General features: G+C 39.6%; 1 protein-coding gene across 3 annotated transcripts in view; it reads right to left on the reverse strand.

Annotated features, from left to right (window-relative positions):
- Positions 1–6699: 6699 nt before the first annotated feature.
- CDK8 (cyclin dependent kinase 8) overlaps positions 6700–26296 on the reverse strand; it is a 94574-nt gene continuing 74977 nt past the window's right edge. For 2 of the 3 annotated variants that reach the window (XM_024755566.1, XM_024755564.1), the window contains 8 exons: positions 24061–24192; positions 17278–17421; positions 14760–14829; positions 13881–13953; positions 11218–11315; positions 10525–10603; positions 10243–10401; positions 6984–7976 (listed from right to left, as the gene is read on the reverse strand). In XM_024755566.1, the coding sequence (XP_024611334.1) occupies positions 7851–7976; positions 10243–10401; positions 10525–10603; positions 11218–11315; positions 13881–13953; positions 14760–14829; positions 17278–17421; positions 24061–24192 (881 nt within the window). In that variant the 3' untranslated portion in view covers positions 6984–7850. Of the gene's footprint in view, positions 7977–10242; positions 10402–10524; positions 10604–11217; positions 11316–13880; positions 13954–14759; positions 14830–17277; positions 17422–24060; positions 24193–26296 lie in introns of all 3 variants that reach the window. The other variant, XM_024755565.1, reaches the window with a different exon arrangement.

Here is a 26296-nt window from a genome sequence, read left to right on the forward strand (position 1 = left end):
AAGCTAAAGATATTATCACACATCCTGATTTCAAAATATATTACAAAGCTATAGCAATCACAACGATATGGTACGGGCATGAAAAAAAGACATATAGATCAATGGAACAGAATAGAGAACCCAGAAATAAACCTGTGCATATACGGTCAACTTATTTACCACATGGGAGCCAAGAATACAGAATAAATGGGGAAAGGACAGTCTCCTCAATAAATGGTGTCAGGAAAACTGGACAGCCACAAGCATAAGAATGAAACCGGACCCCAATCTTATACCATGCACAAAAATCAACTCAAAATGGATTAAAGACTTAAACTTAAGACCTGAAATCATAAAACTCCTAGAAGAAAACAGAGAGGGTAAGTTCCTTGACATTGGTCGTGGCAATGATTTTTTGGATTTGACACTAACCAAAAGAAAAGGCAACAAAAGTAAAATAAAAGTGGAAGTATCAGGTTGGCCAAAAAGTTCATTTGGGTTTCTCCGTAAGATTTTGGCCAACCCAATACACCACGCTAAGAAGCTTCTGCACGGCGAAGAAAGCCATTAATAAAATGAAAAAGCAACCTACAGAATAGGAGAAAATATTTGCAAATCGTATCTCTGGAAAGGGTTTTATATTCAAAATATTTAAAGAACTCACACAACTCAATAGCAAAAAACCAAAGAATCCAACTTTAAAATGGAGAGAAGAACTGAGACATTTTTCTAAAGATGGCATACAAATGGCCAACAGGTATATTAAACGGTGCTCAACATCACTGCTCATCAGGAAAATGCAAATCAGAGCCACAGTGAGATATCACCTCACACCTGTTAGAACGGCTATTATCCAAAAGACAAGAGATAACAAGTGTTGGTGAGGGTGTGGAGAGAGGGAGCCCCTGTGCACCTGCTGGTGGGATGTAGTGGGTTGGCCAAAAAGTTTGTTTGGGGTTTTTCTGTTACATTATCTTATGGAAAAACCTGAACTTTCTGGCCAGCCCAATAATTGGTACGGCCACTATGGAAAACAGTATGGAGGTTCCTCAAAAAATTAAAAATACAACTACTGTTGTATTCCCACTTCTGGGTATCTATTTAAAGGAAATGAAATCAGCATCTCAAAGAGATATTTGCATCCTCGTGTTTATTGCAGCGCTGTTCACAATAGCCAAGGTATGGAAACAACCTAAGTGTCCATCAATGAATGAATGGATAAAGAAGATGAGTGTGTGTATATATGTAAAAATACACATACACACACATCTTCTTTGTATACACACACACACACACATATTGTTCCCATACTGTTCAAGGGCCCCAACTTCTTCATAATCCAATCCAATGACCCACCTGTAGCTCATCCCAAACTACCACAGGGAAAATCTTAGTAGATTGATACTACTGCGAAGCACAGCCTAGCACGACCTACTTGACCAACAATGGCTTCCTCACCGCTGACATCTTTTGAACACACTTTTTTAGCCTGGATTCCATGCTACCCCAGTGCAGAAGCCAAGACAAAGCATTGTGCGCAGTTGATTTACGTGTGAATGTGATCTCAGGGAGCAGTAGTGTGAGGTGAGGGAGAGAACAAGGAAGGAAAACCAATTCAAGGATGCATTATTCGGTTGGCTGCCACCGTGGGTGACTGGTGCTCAATTCTGTCAAGACCTTCTAAAGTGCCTTACGAAATGCCTCTCCAAACTGTTCTGCTTTGGGAAATCAAAGGAGGAAGCATCTATATATTGATTCTATTTTTTTAAATTTTTTTAACTCTTTATTTTATTTTTCAATTTAATTTTATAAATTAATTTATTTTTGGCTGCGTTGGGTCTTCGTTGCTGCACGCGGGCTTTCTCTAGCTGCGGCGAGCGGGGGCTACTCTTCGTTGCAGTGCGCGGGCTTCTCGTTGCGGTGGCTTCTCTTGTTGGGGAGCACAGGCTCTAGGCACGTGGGCTTCAGTAGTTGTGGCACGTGGGCTCAGTAGTTGTGCCTCACGGGCTCTAGAGCACAGGCTCAGTAGTTATGGCGCACGGCCTTAGTTGCTCCATGGCATGTGGGATCTTCCCGGACCAGGGCTCGAACCCGTGTCCACTGCACTGGCAGGCGGATTCTTAACCACTGCGCCACCAGGGAAGTCCGCCATTGATTCTTTTAATCCATTGGTCAAGGGTAACCCCCTGGGCATCAGTTGCCCCTCGTATCCTGAGTTCAGAGTGGGTCCTACGAGCATTCTGCACGGATGAGGCATCAGAGAAGCTCCACTGCCGTGGGCCCCGGCAAAGCACCTGCCCGAACATGGCTGCAGCCCATGTAGACACAGTCACTGTAATAGCAGCTGGAGGAAGGAGGGGCCCGGAGGAGTCTGACGTGCACAGGAGTCCTGCTTAACTTGGCACAGTGAAAGCCTCTGACGACATCAGAGAAAAATTTTAGTTGTCTGTTTTTGCCTATGTAGAGCATATTTTCCGCCAGTGCAGAAATTCAACTGGAAAAGCAATTACCGCATATTAATCAAGCAGATTTTAGGGCCTACTGAACCAGCGTCAGGTTTTAAAATCCCTTATATTGTTGAGTATGCTTTCAACAGACATTACCAGTAACTAGTAAAATATAAATTCTTTTTGTACTTTGTAATTTAAATGGGAAAGCACACCAAGAAATGACTTCATTTGAAAATAAAACAGCCCTCGCTGGCAGCCCACAAGCTTATTTATTTCATCTCTGGCTACTGCTGCCCAGGACATGTTCTGTGCTCTGGACAGATGCACACTTCACCCTCTGTGACATTCCTAGGCTTATTCCTTTCTCTGGGTCCTGGAAGCTGAGGTAAAGCAAATCTGACTTGGTCACATAGCTGAATAAGTGTGAGCAGGGCAGGGTCTCTCAGAACTTCATTATTCTCATTTGCAGAATGGGGGAAAATAATACTTAACTCACAAAGCTTTCGTGAGGAGTAATTCTATGTGTAAAATGCTTCACGTAGTGCCTGGCACATGGTGGACATTCGCTGTAACTTTAGGGTCCAGGCGAGATAATAAAGCTAATTACGCAACTTTGAAGCGTGATGCATAGTTTGCTTTACACAATGCCTTCTGGCATTTCTGTGACAGTGAAAACATCATTGTTACTATCACAATTCTTATTATTGACAGGGGCTTGGAAAAGGTGAATGACTTGACCTAGGCTGACATTAAGTAAGCGGCAGGGCCAAGACCTAGGTCTTCTGACCCCAAGCCCCGTGTTCTTCAGACGCTCCACACCAATCCTCCCCACCCCAAACCCTTCCCACGGTGCCGCTTCCTCTCAAGACGGGAGAGTCATGGTTCCAGCCCTTTGCTTAGTGCTTGATCCCGTCACGGCGTCCACTATTGTGTTTCCTGCGTGTATCCTGACTCCTCAGTTAAATGTAAATGTAGTTCCTTGAGTGTTTGAGGACGGCGATTGAGGTTTGCTTCAGTTCTGTTTGGCTGCAAGTCCTAACGGACTATCAAACACATACCAAATGCTCAGTAAATATCTAGTGAATTCAACTCTCTTGCTCGCTCAAAGAACATTCAGGTTATGAGCAAATTCATACGTGAGACGAAGGTTGTATTAATTGTTTAGTAACACTTTAGAAAAGCAGAGGCCCCAAACCCTTGCAGAATTTAAAAAAAAAAAAAAATCTTAATGAAGACTACTGAATTCAGGGGGACCTTTGCATATTCCAGCCTTGGGATTATCAATGCGCTAGCTCTCCGTTTCGCTCATTTAAACACTCTAAGCTGATTCATGAGAGGCTAGGAAACGTCTGGTCATGAAATGACTCCAAGTTTAACTTACCTGCTAGAACTAGGTCATACTATAAGTCTTAAGAAAAAAATCGTATTTCCATTTGGAGAAAACACTAATAATAGCTAACCCTTATGCACGCTTAAAAGCTAGGCATGTGCTAAAAGCTTTACAAATACTAAATTTTAAATCAAGTTTAAGGAGCAATTTACATACAAATCACCAATTTCAAGTGTACAGTTTGATGAGTTTTGAAAAACGCATATATGTGCACGTGTAACCACCACTACAATCAAGATTCTACCAAACTTTCATTTTTATTGCTGAATAATTTATTTCACTGCATGGATATCTCACAATTTACCTATTCATCTGTTAATAGACATCCATTTGTGGGCTGTAATATAAAGGTATTTTGAACATGCATGTACAGACTATTGTGTGGACATGCTTTCACTTCCACTGGGTAAATACCCTAGAGTGTGATTGCAGGGTCATATGGTAAGTATACGTTTAACTTTATAAGGAACCATCAAATTGTTTCCCAAAATGGCTGTTTTTTATATTCCCACCAATAACGTATGAGCATTCCAGTTGCCAACACTAGATTTTGTAGGCTTTTTTTTCCTTCTATTTGTTTTTTCTTAAGGCTGAATTTAAAGCCACTAAGACTCACCTACACAGTTCTGAGGATTTCTGCATTCACTTGCGCAGCAAAAATCAAGACACAGAACGGCTGCATCACTCAGAGAAATTCCCACACGTCCTTTTGCAGCCAATCCCTATCTCACTCTTGCACCCCGGCAGCCACTGCTCTGTTTTCCGACCTCATGGTTTTGCCTTTTCCAGAATGTCATATAGGTGGAATCACGAGGATCAAATCAACACACTGTACACTTTAAACTTACATAGTGTCGCATGTCAATAATATTTCCATTTTAAAAACAAAACCAAAAACCTGCGTTTGTGGACTTTACCTTCTGGGGCGGGGAGAGGAAAAACAAGAGGCAAGTGTACGTTAGTGATGGTCAGTGCTATGTAGAAAATAAAGCCGGGCCAAGGGGGCAGGATGCTGGCTGGTGTGGGGAGACGAGGACAGACTGCAGTCTTATACACAGTGCAAGGGGGGAGCCTCTAATAAGATAAGATCTGAGCAGACCTGAGAGAGGTGAGGGAGGAAGCTGAGAAGCTGGGGAGAGACAGATGCGGATGGAATAGCAAGTGCAGAAGTCTCGAGACCACAAGCGCGTGGCAGGTTCCAGGAACAGCGAGGACAGCGCTGGAGCTGGAGCAAGCAGGTGACGGGGTGGGAAAGACACGGCAGGACACGCAGGGCCTTGTTGGGCACAGTAAGGGGTCTGGCTGCCACGGATGGGGGTGAGAGGAGGAACGGCAGGAGGACCACCCAGGCTGCTGTGACAAAGAAGACAGGTGCGGGGAAGGGGGAGGAGACAGCAGCTGGGAGCCACTGAAGGAAAAGCCGGGTGTGGGGTGGAGGGGGTCGTGGGCGTGCGCGTGTATGGAACCAAGGTCTCCCTGTAGCTTGGACAACTGGGAAGGCGGGTAAGTCTGTAGGACGGCAGGCTGGACAGTCGAGGCAGGAGGCAAGTTTGGATACGTTCAGTCTAGAGAGAATCTGAGTCATGGGTCAGATGTGCCAGGCAGGTCTGGGCTGGGAATCTGGGACTCGGCAGCCAGGGAGCAAGTGTGAAGAGGAGAGGCCTGGGATGGAACAGGGAAGGGTCAGAAAGCAGTCAGGTGTGGATGAGAGGTGCTTCGTGGAGAAGCAGAGCCAGGGAGCAGGCTAGAGAACCACGGCAGGTGTGGGTGTCTGTCGTCTGTCACAGACGCAGTTAAATATATGAGTCTGCAGCTCAGGGAGGAAAGAGGCTGGACTTGTGAATTTGATGGTCACCAGCAAGACTGGGCAGGGCTGCTCAGCGAATGGGGGTTGATAAAGGAATAAAGAAACCTGAGGACCGTGCCCGAGACGTTTCCAACACTTCAAGTGGAATTTGTTACTGTGGGTTTTGCTTTTTGAAATTCACGCAGGAGAAGATGGCTGTCAACAGAGCAGCCCTCTCTCCGAGCCACTTAACTGCTACTGTTTGCTCAAGCTTTAGACCAGCCTGGGAGCGGTCCTCGTGCGTGTCCCTCAACTACTGCATCGGAACCAACTGGGGACCCTGTTGAAATCGAGGATTCCATGTTCCACCCCAACCCTACCAAAACCACCTCGGGGGCCAGACCCCGAGAAGACAGAAAACTCCAGATGATTCTCATACACACTAAGTTTTAAAGCACTTCATTAAAGGCAGGGAGAAAAAAGCAGAAGACAATCAGAGCGGAAGGGAAATACAGGTAAGACTGACGGCAGTGACACAGCGGGGGAACTCTGTAGCCAGATCTGGGCATCGTGTGCAGAACTGGGGCGGGAAGACTCAACACGGAAACACGGGTTCAGCTCCTAAAGACCACCGTCACCGTTAGGGTCAGGCCACTCACTATCGGAATTCCTCAGTTCTTAACATGTTTTAGAACAGCTTTATACGAATGAGTTGAATTTTTAAGAAAAGGAGTTCGGTAGTTTCATAATCTTCTGTATTTTGTGTCGAAGGAGGGAGTAAAAATAATTGTTTGGGATAAAGGAGTCAAAGTAGGCTCAGCATATCACAGAATTCAGCATTATTCTAGAAATGGAAGGCTCATTATGATTTCTTTCTACTAGAAAGGTGTCTATTTCACATCTTGTATTATAGCACTAAGTGTAACAGAGAAACGAATCCGTATCTAAACCATAAGTCATTAGTTCATTATGGAGGCAGAAGATATAGATATTATTAATGAAAACAGCTGAAGAGATTTATTTGGAGGCCACCTGTTAAGGCACGTTTTAAAATAAAACACCTTTGTGTATATAAAAATACAACTGACTCCATATTTTGATTTATGAAAAATAAATTTATTACATAACACCTTGTTTTTAACAATGTTCAATTTCTTTAAATTCAGAATACTTGTGTCATTCATGTAAAATAGTTTGATACAGTACATTGTATGTTATAGGTTTTCTTTTTCCTCAAAAATTCTAAGGCTCTCCTACTCCTTCTCCTTTGCTGAAGTAAGGGCACCCTAAACAACGTGCGAACAAGTTTTTAAAAAGAAAATGAACTGAACAAAATTTTAGTAGCACTACACCAACCAGCTTTCAAATCAGGACAAAGTATCTGAATTGGATGCCGCACCTTTTTAAGGAAGTTATCGTTCATGCTTTTTTCATCTTTAAAGCATGCTCACAAGTCAGCAACACCAACAGGAAAAATGAAACACCGTCTATGACAATCAGTTTAGTTTGTTTGCTGAACCAAACAGGTTTATATCAATGACAACATATTTAATTACTATCAATAGCAGCTTTAATACCAGTCAAGTCATAGATTAAAAGTAAAAACAAACTCATAAGTTGGAAATCAATCTTTGGGAGTTTTGAAACCTTCCTGGAAAAACTATGTGGCTTCTTGTACTTTCAAAAAATTCCAAGCAGTATTCTTGGTCAAAAAACACTGATTAATGTAGAAAACGAATCAACCCACTGTTAAGACACTAAAATGAACGGTGTACCGAAATAATCTCATTTTGAGTCTTGGTTACTTTGTTAACATATACTGTATGTTTCAAGTACCAGTTAAACTTTTGTGTGTGTGTGTACTATTGGTCAGATAACGTTGTTACACTGGAAGAATTCACCACATACAACGACAAATGCTCGCCCCTAGCACGTTTCACAGCTTCAACTGCTACAGACTGTCACTGAAAAAAATGCATCGGTCAGTCTGAACCATGTCAAGTAAACTATGGAAGTAGCAAACCCACAACACAAACTGTGCTAGCACTTTCTTCTCAAGTCTAACTCCAAAAAGGTACAACTTGGAAGCCACTACCCCAATCTGTGAAAAGTGGTGGAACTCGGCTACCGGACATTTGACTACGTGGCTGCACAGCACATTCTCATGGCCCATTCCAGGTTCCCGCCGAGAGCCGCAGGCAGCCCTGCAGCACGGCGACAGTGCATGGACAGTATCCGATGCAGCTCAGTACCGGTGTGTCTGATGAGAGTACTGTGGAGGCTGCTGGGAGGTAGTTGAGTATCCCATGCTGCTCTGTGGCTGTGATGTGCTTGGTCCAGGGTTGGGATAGGCAGCATGTGGATTGGAACGCTGGAAAAGGAGAGGGAGGGCAGATGTGACTCAGGTGTTCTACGCGCTGGCTGTATCCTGAGCCAGCAAGGCTTATGTGTGTTTGAAATGTCTTCTATTTTACGGCAGTAAGAATTTTAAAAGTCTTGTGCTATGTATTGGCTTTAGAATTAAAATGACAAAACCCCCAAATCTTTTAGTATCAACTTTTCTTTATGAAGGTCTGAAGTATTTCCGGTAAAATCACACTAAGCTGAGTCTCACTACTGTGCTGTGCAGTTCGTTTCTTTCTTCTGTAACAGGAACTCCCTTTTCTGCTGTTTTGTATCGACCTGAGAAATGATAACTAACTTGCCTGGGATGCTTACTCTTGAACTCAATGATGTGTACATGAAGAAATTCAAAGCTAATCTACATGCTTGTTTCTTCAATAGAAAACTCTCAACACACACGCGTGACTAAAGATGAATATGACAGAAAAGGGTACCGCAGAAGCGTTTCTTCAGCATTAGATGTTTTTATGCCCTTTACATTAATGAATCTTACTTTCTGCTACAAGTGATATACAAAAGTAAAGTTACAATTATTAAAATGTAGGAAGAGTGGTATTCTCAACTCTACAAGCAGCGCAAGGGGCAGCGTTCAGAGTCCTCTAGTTTTGATCTCTCCTATTGCTACTCCCACTCCTGCACCTCTCTCTCATACTGTTAGTTCCCCAAGACAAACACTACGAAAGAGTAACCATGATTTAATACTTTCTTCCTTCAAAGCATGTTTAATAAATCATGTAATTTGAAATTCTGCCAACCCTAGCGAAAATAACATTTTAAAAAGAGTGGACATGTGAAATTGTAGTCAGAAACGCTATTTTTGAAACCACCCACAAAACCCACCACAATAATAACTTCGACAAACAGAAGCACAGCATGCTCCACCTGCTCCATTTTCATGCTCAGGACGCACCACCTGAGCGTGCAAACAATCCTTGTGCCGAGAGGTGCGTTCTTTCCCTCCAGGTGGGGAGGAAAAGGTAGTGGAGCAAACATCAACCCGCAAGACGCCTGTCTGTGAGCTTACAGGAGGACAATTACTACTCGGGCAGACAATGATTCCCAGGGTTTGGTGGGCTGGACCTCCCGTTAACCACAGCAAAGAGTTCATATCTAGTTCTTGAGGTGTAGCCGCAGGCTCTGGGAGCCGTATTAGTTTACTAAGACCTCTTTCTCTCTTTTAGTAGGGAAATAACTCTAACTGGTCAAGTTTTCAGTATGCTTCCACACTGAAATCCAGATCAGTTGAGAACAGGATTAGAACCAGCAGGGAAGTGGTACACGATGTTCAAAATGGGTCTGTCGGCAAAGGACCTGACCATGTCACTTGAGAGGATCCACAAGTGGCATCGGAGCCACCCCCAGCAGATCTGAGTCTGCGTCCTGAGTCTACCTCCAGCTCGTGGGGTGAACACGGGAAAGGGGTTTAACCTCCAGAGCCCCAGTTTTCTGAAACGACAATAATGCTGGCCTCACAGTTGTAGCGCTTGGAGGAAATGATGTCTGTTTCATACTTAGTAGAAGAGCTGGCACATGGTAAGCACTCAGCAAGCTCTTCCCATGGCTACGGTCACCACCAGCACTCAGCAAGTGTGTCCTGGGCACTGTGAGCGCTACTAAGAATTCTAATGACGACGATAGTGAGAACGAGTAGGTGAGTGGTGCCATCTACTAAATGCCTGTCGGTCAGGCCGGCCACTGTCCTTAGCTCACGTCCGCTCATGGAATCCTGACCACGGCCTCATGCTGACCATCATCCACATCCATCCGACAAATGAGGAAACTGAGGACATCTGAGCCACCTACTCAAGGTTGCCCAGAAGTCAGTGGCGGGGCTGGGATTTGGAAGCCTGAGTCCTTAATCACTGTGGTTTCAGAAACGACAGGCATCACTTCCTGAGCGCCCACTGTACGCTGGGTGCTGAAGTTCACCACAGCTGTTCCCACGGCAACGGCAGGTTAGGCTTCGCCCGTCTCATGTTACAGATGAGAAGCTAAAGCCTTGTCCAAGGTCACAGAGTTAATGAATGGCGTAATTTACATCTGATCATGTTAAGTCTGGCTAAGCCCCCTCTACTGTACCACCAAGTGCTTTCAATGCCAATAACTCTTCATGTCAACGTGTTTCCCAGGCATGTAAAGGTCGGTATTTTCTTAACGACGTCGCATTTTCCAGTGGTCACAAGCCCACATGCAATACTGACAAGGCAGGTCAATGCGAAACAGACGGGAAGTACCTGATAGTCTGAGGTCATGATCAGTCCACCTGAGGTAGTGGTAGGAGGGACGACTCTCACTTTCTTCAGCGGGGGCCCCTGGGTGTGACTGCTGTCTTGATTCCCTGGGTGGCCGGTCCCATTCGTGTGGTTATTGCCCTGCTGCTGCTGCTGGTTCTTCTCAAGTGGTTAAACACAAAAATAAAGCTCAGCTCAGGAGGAGAACAGAACATGTCCAAGCCAGGAAATGGCAGAGTGGCACCGAATCAAACAAGAAGCGGCCAAGCGCACTTTAATACTTACTTTGTCTCCTTTGTCATCAGGCTCCTCTTCTGTTAAAAATTCTCGCTTGGGGTAAGGGATTTGACAACCGGCAAAAACGCTGATCATAAGAAAAAAGAAAAGTGATTTCGGGTATACTAATCAATACTTCAAATGCTGCATTTAAGTGGTTTTTGTTTTCATCTTTTAAGATGGACCCTCTGCCTGCTATTTGTGATATAAGCACCTTTCATGCCGCTGTGACACAATGAATCTCTTCTTCTAAGCAGTGATGTCACAGCAGGCCAGGGGAGGGCTTTTCATTGTATAAAAATAATCAATAATCATCTGATAGGACTCAGCTTTCTTCTTTGATCCCAGGCTCCTTTCTGATCACCGCAACCAAAAGATAGATTCCAGCTGGAATGTCATTATTTGACTCTCCAAACTGCATTTAAAATGAGAGTGTGGAAACACAAATATACTTGGGAATGGAGTCTGCAACTGGAACACAATACTGTAACTGCAAGCAGTGAGCCAGCTCAGGGAGTCTGAAGGAGTGACAGCTGTAAAACCCCTGACGACACTTCAATCGTCAGAGCTCATTTTTCACTTCTCATAAGGATTTCCTTGGGTCCCCATGTAAGAGCAATGGCAACTTGGAGCTGACAACTGAAATAAAGCATGCACCAAAAAAGTCTATCGTGCTAGTGAGTTAATAAACTGATCACTTACTCTGATGTAGGAAGTGGGTCTTCTAGGAAATAGGGGTCCTGCATAGCCTGCTCTGAGGTAATTCGCTTTATTGGGTCCATGGTAAGCAACTTCTGAAGCTGAAACCACAAATCATAAATACGTCACTGCATTACTTCTCTTAGTTTTATACTCTTTGGCACATTTTCAGGAGGCATATGTTTTCTGATGAATAACACCAGAATTTGGAGGGTATTTATTCCCCCAAACTAACAAAAAAAAAATCTCCCAATTGTTCCATTTAATGTAATAATTCACATTTTAGTCATTCTAAGACTCATTATCTCACTTGGTTCTCCTACAAGAAGTAACTAAACTTATGTCTTCTTACTCTAAACCAATGACCTTCTCCCTAAACTGCTATATCCAATTTAAAATGGGACTAAAATTCTTGTATTTTCTGTTAAGGGGAAACCTTATTATAACACAAATAATACACCAGCCACATGTGGCTATTTAGATTTAAATCTAAATGAATTATAACCAAATTAAAAATTAATTAATTAATAACCAATTAAGAAATCAGTTTCTCAGTCATGCCAGCAAGCACACGTGGCTGGAGCTGCCCTACCAGACAGCACGGGCATCCGAGTCCTCCTGACAGCGCTGCGCTGGTCTGAATAAATGTGGTGGCTGGCACAGAGCTCGTAAAGTGCAGAGGTGTAGCTATGAATTTATTAGTTGAGAGATTCTGAACAAGTTACTTAACCACTTTGTAACCCCATTTCTCAAGTGGAGATTAAAAACAGTACCTTTTACCATAAGTTTATTTTCAGAATTAAACGAGTTAATATGTGGAAAGCAATTATAGCAGTGCTGGGCACAAAGAAAGCACTATATAAGTGTTAGCCATTATTATTACTATTATTACATAAAGCAATGTCACACTAACGTGAAAACTCAGTATCTTTTGGCTGAAATATAATTTACTGAAGGCTCTATGAACTAGAGTATTTGATGTAAATATGTGATTTAAGAGATGATCTAAACAGTAGTCTCTTAGCTTAGATCTCTGATCTAATGCAGTGTTTTCCAGGCTTCAGAGTACACCAGAGTCATCCCTGGAGCACTTCCTAACAACTCCCAGATGTCTCTGGTGCCGCTAACCCATGACCATACTCTGAAAACCAAGCAACTAGCAGACATGTGGAGACAGTGGGAGATGACACAATCAGAGAACAAACGGACAGAAAATATTTTTAAATGCAGATGAAATCCTGGGATGCTGAGACTTCAATTTTAACGAGCTGATATTTCAGTGGAAGCACAATTTATTTTGAGATTGAAAGGAAAAGCATGCATTTGCTACTTAAAATACTCAACAGTTTTAATGGAATTGTATTAGAGCTTTCAGATGGAACCACCCAAGATAGGTCGCCCTAGTAAAAACAAGCAAGTAAGCTGTAAAGGAAGCCTATCTCTCTACACTTTTTGGTGGTGGTGGTAGGGAGAGTCTCCTCAGACTAGACTGAGTAGCAGTGAATTGGGGGGGGCGTAAGATAATTCCCCTAAATTGTGACTTTTGTTCTACCACTATTATCATTATTTTGTTAGAATAAATAAGGCCATAACTTTGAAGGATCTAACTTACCTTCCAATTTGGGTACTATTTTAAGTACATTATAAGAAGCCATGATTTGGATAACAATACACTGTGTGGTAATATGGTCAGTTAAGCACTGCTTTTTAATTGCTGATACACAACATGATAAAAAATTACTGAAGAAGATGCAGAAGCAGAAGAGGAGAAGGAGAAGAAAAAGCAGAAATACAAGAAATATTTGCCAAGGGGCCGGGTACTGTAATAAAGGAAAGCTTAATCCTTTCAAAGTAAAAAAATTCCCATTTAATGAACTCATTTAAAAATACTGGGAATAAAGGATTAAAAGAATTTAAAGCCAAGCAAAATATAACCCGCTTCCCCAAATTCCCCCTTTATATTACTTTTTTTGAAAACCATAAAACTGAAAAACATTTTTAATTGTTATGATGTAAAAATGGAAAGTTTACTGTAAACAAGTTTAAATTGACAACAGTTGAATATAATGTCACAAATTACCTTGATAGCGCAGATTCATTTAGATTCTAGGTCAAATCATTTTTCCATTATATACTGTCTACATACTACATTTCTCATATTCTTCCAGAAAAAGCACATAAAGGTCCCTGAAGGACCTTTAACAGCCAAGTCTATAAGAGGTAAACGTATAAAGAGGTAATCTGTAAAACTTATTTCTGAACAGTGGGATTGTTTTCATCTTGATTCTTCTTTGAAATTTTAAAGTAACTGATGAAAACCAATAAACGGAATTTTAAAAATGACTTGACAGACTTGGTACACTGACTCTCTTTAGAAAATCGAATGTAACCAAACATTAAGTCTGTGAATTAATGTTTAGAAAAATTAGTATTAATTTTTCTAATTAATTAGAAATTCTAATTAATTTTTCTAATTAATGGCCTTAGAAAAACAAGTATTTGATATCTTTACTATATGCACCAACGAGATCTCTGCTTTAGTATTACTATTAAAGAACTCTAAAAGTGCTGAGTAACCACAGAAATTGACTCAAAAAAGCCTCAGTTGGGCTTACCAGGGGGAAGAAATGCATTAGTACTGTTTAGTACTTTTCTCTAATGCTTACCAAGTGGAATGCTTTACTATCTGGTTTAACTTTATGTTTTTCCATATACTTGATAAGGCTGCAGTTGGTATACCTGAAAGAGAAACACTATGAAATAGCTATATTAGATATGAGGTTAATTTTACATTGGCTGAAGTTTTTCCAAACAGAATTATTTTAATGATAACCGACACAGAACATACATTGAAAATGGTATTCAATCAATTTTATATTTCATTCAGTATTCACACTAGTCACTTCTGAATGGATACTATGGATTAAATGCAAGATAATTTCATGAATAATATACACACTGTTTGGCTTTGTTCACATGAATGCTATCTCAACAATTATCTTAAATAACATATGGGTCAAGAGCTTAACTCAGCCTTACTAGTAAGTTTAAAATAAAAACAAATTAAAAAAAATCTGTCACAGGTCTATAAAATCCCTCTCCCAATCCCCTTGATCTTACATTGAGAATAAATGAAATATTCCTTCTTCTCCATTAAAACGTACTTAAATTTACAACCAGCCTGGGTGGGTAGGCAGGTGGCTATCAGCAAGGTTTGTTTATTTCAGTCTCTTACTGCTTCAGCTATGATACTTTCCATGGATGCACAGCTTCCAGAAAGTAATAAGTATGGAAAGAAATGAACTTTTTTTCTCATATCCAAATCAGCTGCTAATATAAGATATGCATCTTCTTTCTATCACCATTCAAACATCTTAAGAAATGAAGACTATCATAATGCAAAAGTATTTATTAGACTAAATAAGTAAAATTATTGAATAGAATGATCTTGTGTTGAGTATTCTACCATGTTGAGTATTCAATCTTATACTAAGAATTCTAGAAAAGCAAAAATCAATAAAAGGTCTACTTTCTTTCCAACTTACGTATTTCTTCTGAAATCTTTCATTAATGTTGAATGTTCAGGCATCTTTTTTATATCTTCCCAATCTTTATCTGTGAAACACATTGATATAATTTTATATTGTCTAGGTTCCTTTTCTCAAGAATTTTAATAAAGGTTACTTCACTTTTCATTACCTGTCCTATACTTTTAACTTCCATGAAAGCACAGACTTCAAATAAATGGTCAGCTATAGTAAACATCTTAAACATGTAAATGCAATTCCCCATACCTTGTACTGAGTTCAATCTATCTCTTTTTAACTTTATTTTTTGAATGCCTACTTTCTACATGTTTTACTATAAGTTACCTCAATTTCTGTAACAACAGAGGAACAAGTTATAAACAAATATTTCTGTTATTTAATAGTTCTATTTCTATTTGTAAAACCACTTTTGTCCCACCAAATTTCTTGGTTAAATCAGCACCCAATCTCCTCAACAATAAGTGTACTATCTTCCCCCTCAGTAGCTTTAAGCTGTACCTCTTTTCCTATGGCCCTCCTCACTTTCCCCTCATTAAATACACTGGTTTATGTGGTCATCAAGGTAAGCAGTAGCAGCTCTTTGAAATGGAACAGAATAGGATGCAACTAGCATATTAACAAGTCAGCTGGTGCCCTGGCTAGTTTCCAGCTACTGGATACATTAGGTGGGAAATACCTAGATCAGTCTTGCTGGCATTAGAGCTACTCAGACACCACACGCTTCTTTAGAAGCTTGCTGTCACCCTCAGGGCACTTCACTGCGAGCCTACAGGTGCCCGCACTCTACCAGGTAGCTTCACAGCACTTCAGCTTTTACATGACCTTCAGAGGTTTGCTTTTCTTTCAACTGACTTATAAAAATATTTGCTACCTAACCTCCAGATATCACATATTGTAAACTAAACACATGCTTTAAATTCCTAAATGGCATTTTCTCCTTAACTACTTCCTTGTTCAATTTCTCTATTTTTGTCAATTTCTCAAGCTAGAAATCCTGAGATAATCTTTTATTCTTTCCTCAATTACATGCTTCCTGTCAAAAATTATATCTTTATTCTTTCTTCTCCATCCAAATCACTTTATACCTGGAGTACCGCTACAGGTAAGCAGCTGGTTTCCCGACTTGAGTTACCTTTCTTAAATTGATTTTTACATACCCCTGCCACACTAATCTAAGATTGAACATAAGCCATGTCACTAGTTCTCAAGAACTTATCACAGAGTCTCATTCTTTAGCACAAGTCTAAATTTTGCTGCCTGCCTTTTAGGTTCCTTATAAGCTAAGCCTACCCTAACTGTGGAACCACATACTAAGAACCATTTTAGAACCATCACCAATGGAGACTTGCCCCCCAACTCCACCCCTGTAAGCCATGCTCTTTCCCCTGGGGCCTCTGAAATGATGGGTACATTCAGAGGTGGGAAGAAAAGGCCATTCTCCCCATTACTCGAACTACTCCCATTCTCTCAACATTCTCCTTAGAGCAGTTCAATGTCAACTCCAAGAGGGCAAGAGTCTGTTATATGAACAATATTTCATATTTAACACAGTGCCTGAAACATGCCAGGTGCTCAATAAATAAATATTTAGTGAATAAATGAAATTCCCATCACAACAAAGCAATCTTTGTAGAAATGTCAGTCAATTTTGGAGAAAGGTAGTTATTCTGCATTTACTGATAATTAACACTTACAAGGGATGTGGAATTATAACTCCCAGATATTTCTGTATTAGTTTTGAGTTACGGACCTAAGAAAAATTCATAATAAGAAATAACTTCTAATAAGTACTTGACTGGCCAGAACTATGTAGGGGTTTTAAACAAATTTTCTTTATTCTGGACCTCTGGGCAGAGTTTCTGGTGGGTGATGAACGGCTGTCTTGGGGCACAAGGGACTGGGATGCAGCTAGAGATCTAAAGCCTGTGACGGGACACCCAACAACTCCCTCCCTGCTGCAATCAGTGCAGGCATGGTCACTGTGCAATGTGAGCCCTTCACTCACATCCTGACTGTTCTAACTTCAAAGAATGTTCTTACTGACAGGAGTTATATAGCAAAAAACACTATTATTCAATACAATGTACTGCACAGTGCCCTAAATAGAAATACTGTTCAAAATTTGTAATCAAATACCAAGTAATGACATTATTATATATACTGCCAGACAAAAATATATACTACTGAATTTTATTTCATCTCCAAGGGTGAGAACTAAAGGCACCTTTTAAATACAGATATTGCAATCATTTTAAATATGAAACAAAACAAAACCCAAAACCAAAATGAAACAAAAATACACCCTGCAAATTCAAGAAACCCCTAAATATTTTATGCTAATATGTGAACTCTACAAATTTTGCTATTTCTATGGGTCTTTGATTAATGCAAGTCATCAACACAGAGAATTGAGTAAGAGTAGCTTCCATCAGCTAAAAATATACACCTTTCCAATAAAGATATCTAAGTTCAAATAACAGTGATTTAAAAACAAAAACAAAAACATAATGTGTACCTGCAGGAAATCCCATTACATTGAATATTCTGTCCAGCTGGTCATGGTGATAAGGATTACTAGTTTTGATGTCCTCTTGTCGACAGTGAAATATTGGTTCTGACGTTAGTAGTTCTGCAAATATACACCCTATAGCCCAAATATCTTTAAAACAAAAAGAAAGAAAAAAAAAAAGGAAAAGAAAAGAAAAAAAAGGAAAGGAAAAAAGAAAGGAGGAAAATAAAGTGGTTCTTTCCAAAAGAAAATGCATTTTTATGTTGGCAGGGAGTGTTTTTTAGTTCTTTTTCTCCCCTAATAAGCCATATTAATTCCTAGCAATTATAAATATCAAGGAATATTGTCTGTACATACATATTCCCACCCCACCCACCCCAGTGTTTCATTCCCTGTTAAACCTCCATCCCACCCAGTGGTCTCAGTCCAAGTTTAATCGAATTTATTACCTAAAAATTTTGGTGAGTTTAAGTGCTTCAAACATTACCTTATCTGTGAAATACATACAAAGCTGCAGATGGAACATGGGAACCATAAACAAATAAAGCGAAACGAAAAAATAAACAAACAGAAAACCCAAACAGTCTGTGAAATTGTGCATACTTGCCAGAAACAATCAGCACCATTTTTTGAGGTAAAAAATATTTTTTATTCCTATCTAGTTTATGTACTTATTAACTTGTGAAGCTTAACAATTATCCTGCCATGTTAGCACTAGTTAGCAAGGTACTGTTCCAACAAGAAAAAGACAATGCCTAGCCTCAAATATCCTAATGAAACAGTATTTATACTGGAAGAGCTTTTTGTTCAAGTGTTTCTTCATGCTATAGCAGAGTCAGACTTTGCAAGTTTAAGTGTTTTATAAAGACAAGAAAATATGGGGCAAAATACTACCTTTAAATAGGCACAGAGGTGACAAATTCATAAGAATTATTTAAAAGCCAGGCAAATGGATTCCTCTTTATACAACAAATTTCCTTCACTCACTTTAAGATACAGGCTAACTTTCATTCACATTAAATTCTTACTAAGAGAACTATTGGCAGTGGAAAGATATACATGCCAACCTGGAAGCTGAAGCTGAAAGCCTCCATTTCTACTCAACAAATCCCTAAATCGACCACGGTAACTTCCCTACACTCAGCACAAGCTGTGCACACAGCAGCCACTCAGTAAGTGGTTTCTCACCGACCTAACCAATACCTGTGGTAAACACAGCTATAGAAGGACAAAGTAACATCACTATTTTATTAAGGCCGATCATTCAGGTATGGTAATAACGGTCACTTAAATAGAAAGTGGGGAAAATGTTAATTTATAAATAACTGAAAATTCCTAAAATCTACAACTGGAATATAGATATTTAATTTAATGTAAAATTATCACACTTACATTTCAAAGTAACAAGGTAAACATCTATTTACTTTAAGATGACCAACGAGACTACAGCAAGTGATTTTAAAAATGACACTGTCTGCCCATCAGTTTTCTCCCCCATCAGAGAACCAAGTCTGGCCAACACTACCATATGGAAAAGTCTCATCAAGAAATAAAAGCCAAGCTATTTTCGTTTTACTACCAGAGAGTAAGCGGGAAAATTAATTATCTTGTGATTATTCTTTATACATGGTTATCCCATAGGAAGCTGACCTTTGATCATCTCAATCCAAGGGAATATAGGCAAGCTGAGTGGGGTCACCAAGAGGGCCGGGGGGTCAGTCTGCATCTGTAAAACGCTACTCATAGCGCCCAAGAGACACTGTAACAACTCAGCCTCGTTATGAAAACTCGAACAAAAAAATAAAACATGTAAAGGAAGATGAGAGGTAAGCAAATAGTTTAGCTATCCTATGTTGCTTTAAAAAAAAAGTCAGGAAAGTAGGATTTCCATAATTACTTTACTGAACCTTGCTTACTTTACCCTAAATAACCTCTCTTCCTATCTTTTCTATTATCTTTCACCTTCTGTCAATTTCACCATCCTTCCCTTCTTCAAATCCAGACATTAATCACGAATCTGAGTTAGCTGATCAGGCTATTACTTCGGATAAATTTCTAAATCTTTGTAAACAAGTCTCTCCTATCTTGCCTATTTTTTCAGATTGTGCCAAGGGAAAAGTCCCTTCCTGCTCACCTACCTGTCAAACTCCTTCTAGAAAGACTTTCCAAATTAAAAACATACAAATCCCATCTATTTCTCAAAGTATGTGATGTTCATGTGTAGCTACTGAGCTAACCAGGCAAAGTGGACCGCAACTGGGGGCTACACAGAACCAAATGGGGGGAGGAAAGATGTGTTAAATGTGTTTTCATCAACAGGTGTACTAACAGTTAGCTTCTATCTCAATGAAAGAGTAAATTCACATCTTCCCGGTTTCATTGAAGTTCAGACTTTAGTAAAACTTTTAAGACTGCCCTAGTTGACTATTAATTAAAGACTGATACCCCTCCTTCAGCCTTCTCCACAAGGTCAATCAAACAAAACCCCCAACAGTCAAAACTGAATTAAACTTTGTCCCCAGGAGCACAGTGTTGACTAAGCTACCATCTTCTCTCTTGGGTTTAATGACTCAGCTTGCAGTTCCATACAATGGAGTGAATGAGCACAGCACTAAGATCTATTCGCCACGAGGGTGGGAACATGCTGGCTGACGTGCTCAGATTTCCCCTATGCTCTCTTGCTTCTTCTCAGCACCTTCGGTCTAACATAACCCACCAAACTCCACTGGCAGATTTAACCCTTCTAAATGAGACCACTAAAATGAACGTATATCGAGCAAATAATAGGTAAATTCAACCACAAAGGTTCTTCTATCTGCTGAGCCTACTACAACTACCAGACAGGGAAGTCAAAACGCTAGGCAAGTGCCTTCAGGGTGGTGGTGGGGATGTGCTGAGTGCTTTACTGCACGCTCAGGCTACCCACCTGTGGAGCTGGACGAACGAACCGTGTGAGAGAGACTGGAAGCAAGGAAGAAGTTTCATTTTCTACTCCCGGATTCTGTTTTTTAAAATTTATATTAAAAATGGCTTATATATGACTTCTGTCTCTCTCTCAAACAAAAAAGCAATTTGTAAGATATCTACATTATCACTTTTTTGAGCAAACATTTTGATGGAAGAAAGCATTTTCCAGTATTGCTCTGGGCCAGGCCAGGCATATGCGGAGGGACTGGGACTGACCTTGGTCTCAAGTCATCTGCCCTCAAGTCAGTTCCCTCTGTGCTCTCGCTACCTCAGAAGGCAGTGGTTTCTATCCAACGTCACAGAACTTTCAGAGTTGAAGGGGATCTAAGAGATGATTTAGGCTAAATTCTCATCTTCAAAAAATGAGGCCATAAAGGACTAAACACCTTGCCTAAACACCGTCCCCCTCCCCGAGTGGCAGAGCTAAGGCTACAAGTCAGAGCGTTAGTCTCGGTTACTTCTGTTGTTCAAAGATGACAACATACTTTATGCACACAGTCATACTGTTGTCTCAACTGGATGGAGAACCCTTAAGGGTAAACGACATAATTTGCGTTCATTTTGGTTTCTCTTAAGTTTTCAAAAGTCTAACGGTTATCCAATAAATTTTGATGCTGATGAGAAGGAGGAAGCCCTTCTCTTTGCTAAATTATAAAGCCATTTGAACAAAGGAATCTGTCTAACAGCTGGTAGTCTAGCTTTGTGACAAACAGCCCTGACCTAAAACTGCTAGACTGCAGACTGTCCTGGTGAATAACAGCTTACACAATTCTCAATGCTCACAATAAAATATAGATTTCTTAAGAAAAAAGTAATAAATGATGAGCCAGAGTCACAAACCTATGTTATAGTTTATTTTTTACTCAATTTAAATCAATTCAGTGTTGAGTTTTCTGTTAACAGCAGCTGAAATTAGGTAATTATTTCCTTATTTGTATAGCCTCTTAATATGTCTTACCAAAAGTAACACTGCTTTTAAATATTCATTTTCTAGGTGGAAAAAATACCTATGTATCATATTAGTTTTCATGCTTAACCATTTAGAATACCTTTGTAAAAAAGATAACCAAATGCGTGCTTAGGTAGTAATATACATTCAAAAACAGGGCTAGCTTCAATAACTTTTATTTTTCCTCCTAATTGACTTTTAAAAAAATAAATATTTTATTTTGGAATAATTTTAGATTTTTAGAAAAGTTGCAACGGTATATAGTACAGAAAAGTCTTATACCTGACTAACTTAATCTACCTTTATTTTTCTATACAATAAAATGTGATCTCAAAGCAGGTATAAAGATTAGTACATAAAAGATTTTGTGAAAAAAGACATGCTGGATTCAAGATTAATATGGGGGAATGATTACAGGTATTTTTCCTTTCCTCTTCTTGAGTATATATTGAAATGACAGCAAAGAAATAAAGGTCCAAATCCACAGTAATAGAGAGAACCAGAGGAGACAATCAGGGACAAGACCCATTCACTCACTCAGCAGAGTACTCAGTTCTCACCATGCAGGCAATGGCCTCCAGTGGTGAACAGCTGGTCAAGGCTTACCCATGTAGGGGATTTCAGACAGGAAGACGGAAGTGTGATGGGTAAGGCTGATGGTGTGACCAAGGAAGTTCTCTCTGAAGAGGGAGTATTTTGACTAAGATATGGATGAAAAGAGACTGGACAGATGCAGACTTGATCTAGCAGAGATACAAATAAAAACATTTCTGCAAACAGTTCAGAGAAGGCCCCAGCCCGCAGTATTACTGCTGAGTGGGAAGCAGACTTGCCCCGCACTGCTCTGGGGAGATTCTGTGCTTGGAGAATCAGCTACAAAGTCTGTATTTTGAACACCTGATCCCTCCCCAGCCACTACTGCCCTGGGGCTACCAGGTACACAAAGCTTGGGCCAAAAGTTGGAGATTCTTCCCTTAAAGAATCTGAACGTCCTCAGCGCAAAGACTTGTGCATACTGGCATTTAGGATTCCCCAGTTAATGGTAGTTCTCTGCTGGATCACCCTGAAGTAAAGCCTGCCTATCTATGAGCCCTCTGATCCATGTACACTAAGTTCCCAAGCAGCTTTTTGTAACCTGATTCTCAAATGCAAAGAGACATCAAGGGTCAACAAACAGTTCAAGAACACCAGCCACATGAAAGGGAGAGAACAAGACATATCAGTAAAAAAAAGCGACTACAAAGAAAACACAGATAATTATTCCAGAAATATAGCAAATTACAAACAATTCAAAAGTATCTTTATCACTGTCCTCACAGTGTATTTAAGAAGCTTTTTTTTTCATAAAGCAATACAATATGTTAAAAAAAATAACCAGAGAATAAGAAGGGGTTCTCAGAAATAAAAAAGACAAAGGCAGAAAAGCATGAGAAGAAAAGTGGTATAAAGGATCAATCCAAGAAATCCAACATCTGCCTATACTCAGTTTAGGAAAGAGAAATAAAAACACAGAGGAGCCAATAAAGACTAGCTCAAGAGGATTTCCCACATACATGGGACATAAACTTCGAACTGAATGTGCCTACCAAGTGGCCAGCACACCACTGTGAAATACAAGGGTGAGAAGTCCTATTTGTTTTCAGAAAGGACAAAGCCCCAGGTAATTCACCACTGAATGAGAACAAGATCAATGTGAGACTTTCCATTAGTAACACTGATGCTAGAAGACAATGGATGAGCATCACCAAATTCTGAGGGAAAATTATTTTGTACCTATAATTTTAATCCCTACCAAACTGGAAAGTATCATGAAGGCATTTTTTTCAGAAATCCAAGAACTAGAAAATTTACCTCTAAGATAGGTTACTTAAGAATATGCTGTAGCAAAGTAAGGGATGAACTAATGAAATCCAGAAAGAAACAGATCCCACCCAGAGGAATAAAAAAAGGAAAAACTGGGATGAAAACCAATCCAGAATAGAGCAAAATACAGAAGACTTGTGGGTGGAGTTATCCAAAAAAAAATAAAAATGGGTTTAACACCATCCTGGAGAACACAGAACAAGTTAAGTAAGCAATAAAGGCACACAAAAAAGGAAAAAAGAAAGGCAAAACACATAAGAAAAAACTACATGATGATAACGTTCTACCAAATAAAATGAAGCAGAATAAAGATGTCATTAATGGAAAAGTTGTGATAAAAGGATTGTGGTAGCTGAACATCAAATCCATTACAATATGTAGCCTAAGTATAAACAACAGTGGGCATTATGGTTTGCAAACAGAAAATAAATGCTGTAAACATCAACAAAGTGGTAATAATAATAATGATGACAATGGTACTATAAAGTGAGAGGTTGGTGGGGGAAGAAGTAGAAGAGCACTAATTTCCTAATTCTTCAAAACAGGGAGATAATCAATACTATCAAAAATTGAAAAGTGAACTAAGATGTTCTAAACACCTACTTATTTTCATAATCTTTTCTCCTTAATTTTAAGGGGATGTTTTAGAAGCTAGTATTTCTTTTGGTGAAAGAAACATTTGTCTGAAGTTCAACGATTAAGAAATTTTACTGTATTTATTTCTCTTTTCAAGTAAAATTAAAATACTTTTTACTTAGAATTCATAGTACAGTCCCATATATTTAAAAACTTTTTTAGCATCTATTTATCTATCAGAAAGGGATGTCTGGAATGGTGCACCCCTAATGCTAATGATGGTATTTCTAAGAGAGTAGAATTTTATGTTAGCTTTTGCTCTTACTTTTATAATTTTCTATATTACTTGATTTAAAAATATACAGAAAGATGTATACTTTACAACAACAAAGCCACTTTTAAAAAGTCATGGAATTTTAATTAGTTCTACTCACCAATAGCTTTGGTATAATGTCTTGCTCCAAGAAGTAATTCTGGGGCTCGGTACCAGAATGTTACGACTACTGGATCCAAATCTGCTAAAGGCTTCAAAGGTGAATTAAATAATCGGGCAAAGCCCATATCAGCTGTAAAGAAATAACAGCAATGCTAAGGACACAGATTTTTACAAATTTCATTGATTACTCTAATTTTACTATTATTATTAAGATATGAAAAATGTGAATTCCGGGGGGAGAAAACTAACAAAACCAACACAACATCTCACCCCTTTCAGAAGTCTAAATATAAAACAAGTTTGAGGTCTTCATTCATTGCCAACTGTTGTCACTCGCTCCTCCACTGGGTTACAGGCACACTCTGCTGCCAGAGGTCAAGGGTGACCCTACCCTCCGGGCAGCTTCTTTCCATCTGCCTTACCGCCGTTGGGACGGGGCTGTGAAGCTGCATTCCCATTCTTTTCATTGGTCACAAGCACCAAGAAACTGGATCGGTTAGGGTGAGGCTTTCCGTTATTTGCACCAATAAGCATGTTCACCGGTACCATCAGAAGCGGACCGCACAGTATCACAATACCACTATTTCCCCCCATTTATTTGGGTGGAGTTTTTTCTTTAAAGAATCATGCTTGTTCTTTAAGCTGGAAAAGACTTTAAAGATCACATAATTCAATCACCTCCTTTTTCAAATGAGGAAACTGAGGTTAGAAGAAATTAAGTGATTTGACAAATGTCCTAAACTCGTATCTCGGAGCTGGAGCTGTAATGAGATACAGTTCACGGCATTTCACACGGTTTAATATATAGCGTGGTAATTCGGGCATGGACATTTTTCCTAATAAACTGCCACCTTCTCATAGGCAAAAACTGTCTCTTTTCCATCTCTCTCCCCCTTTTAGCATCAAGCACAGTGTCATTGCACATTGCTTTTGCCAAACACACGCTGAATGAACAATCACTATTCGTACCACCTATTCGAAAATTTCAAGATTCATCCACCATTTGTTTGATTTTGCTCTCCTAATATATATTTTTAACGAAGTAGGCCCCAATCTAATCTACTTAATTACAGAGGTTAAAAAAAAACCCACAGAAATTTGGCAAAGAATTAAAACCGTGAGTCGGATTACTAAATACTGGGTTTACAGAAGAACTAATATTTCTTCTTAAATGTGAATACTTTAAGCCGTTAGTGGCCCCCAAACCTGCCAACATCATACATGTTACACAGAAGTATAATTCCAAACTAGATTACTTTTAACATATAAAATTCCCCTAAATCTTACAGTAAAGAACACATCTGTAAATACTGTTTGGCTGGGTCTTTTAGATTTTGCATGCTTTGAACTTACATTTGACTTTGATACCACCAAGGTGGATTGGATGAAATCCTTTAAAAGCACATGTAAGGACTTAACAGGCGTTTGATACTATGGTAAGCACTGACAGGGCCTGGTTCTCAAAGCAAGTCAATGACTAGGAGCATTTCGAGGTGCGTCAAATGTTCGCACTACTAAAACACTTGCAAAATTTATATCAAGAGTATTTCAAGAGTCTAATTAGAAGTAGAAAATGAGATTTGGGGAATTTATAGGGGAGGGGAGGGAAGAAGGGTTAAGAATACCTGGGTTTTTCTTTGTTGGTGAAGTGGTACAAATCAGCTGATAATTCTACTTCATATTAAATCTTACAATCAGAAATTCCTATTTACTTTGTTATATACTCCCATAAGCCTGCTTGCTGCTTTTAAATTAATATAATTTAGTTACTACATTTCTTCTATCCACACACAAAACAAACTGAATAAATGTGACAAACACAACTCGGAAATGACAATGAAAAAATAACCAGTTAGGAAAAATAAATCTAGTTCTATCCTTATAGGTTATCAGACCAGGAATGGGTAAAATTTTGCATTGATATATAAGAAAACAGAGCTATTAGAAAACATGCCGAGGTAGAGAACGCTTGTTCATTTTTTCCCTTCAGGCAAAGGCTCATTAGAACCTACTCAGCCTCAGTGGTATCCTTAGTTTGTAATCCCTAATCTAGATGAGGCTAACAGAGGCGTATGTTCTGACCTAATGTGGCTCAGGTAAACAGAACCGATGGTATAATTACTAGTACACTGTATGCCCTTGTGACTAAAGGTGAGGCTGGCTTCTAACATGGATAGAAGCCACTCACCTCTATAGGCTATTTTTAATGAAAGCAAAATTTCTAAGAAACTTGC

Source organism: Neophocaena asiaeorientalis, unplaced genomic scaffold (assembly GCF_003031525.2).
Source record: "Neophocaena asiaeorientalis asiaeorientalis breed wild unplaced genomic scaffold, Neophocaena_asiaeorientalis_V1.1 scaffold59, whole genome shotgun sequence".
NCBI classification, from domain to species: Eukaryota; Metazoa; Chordata; class Mammalia; order Artiodactyla; family Phocoenidae; genus Neophocaena; species Neophocaena asiaeorientalis.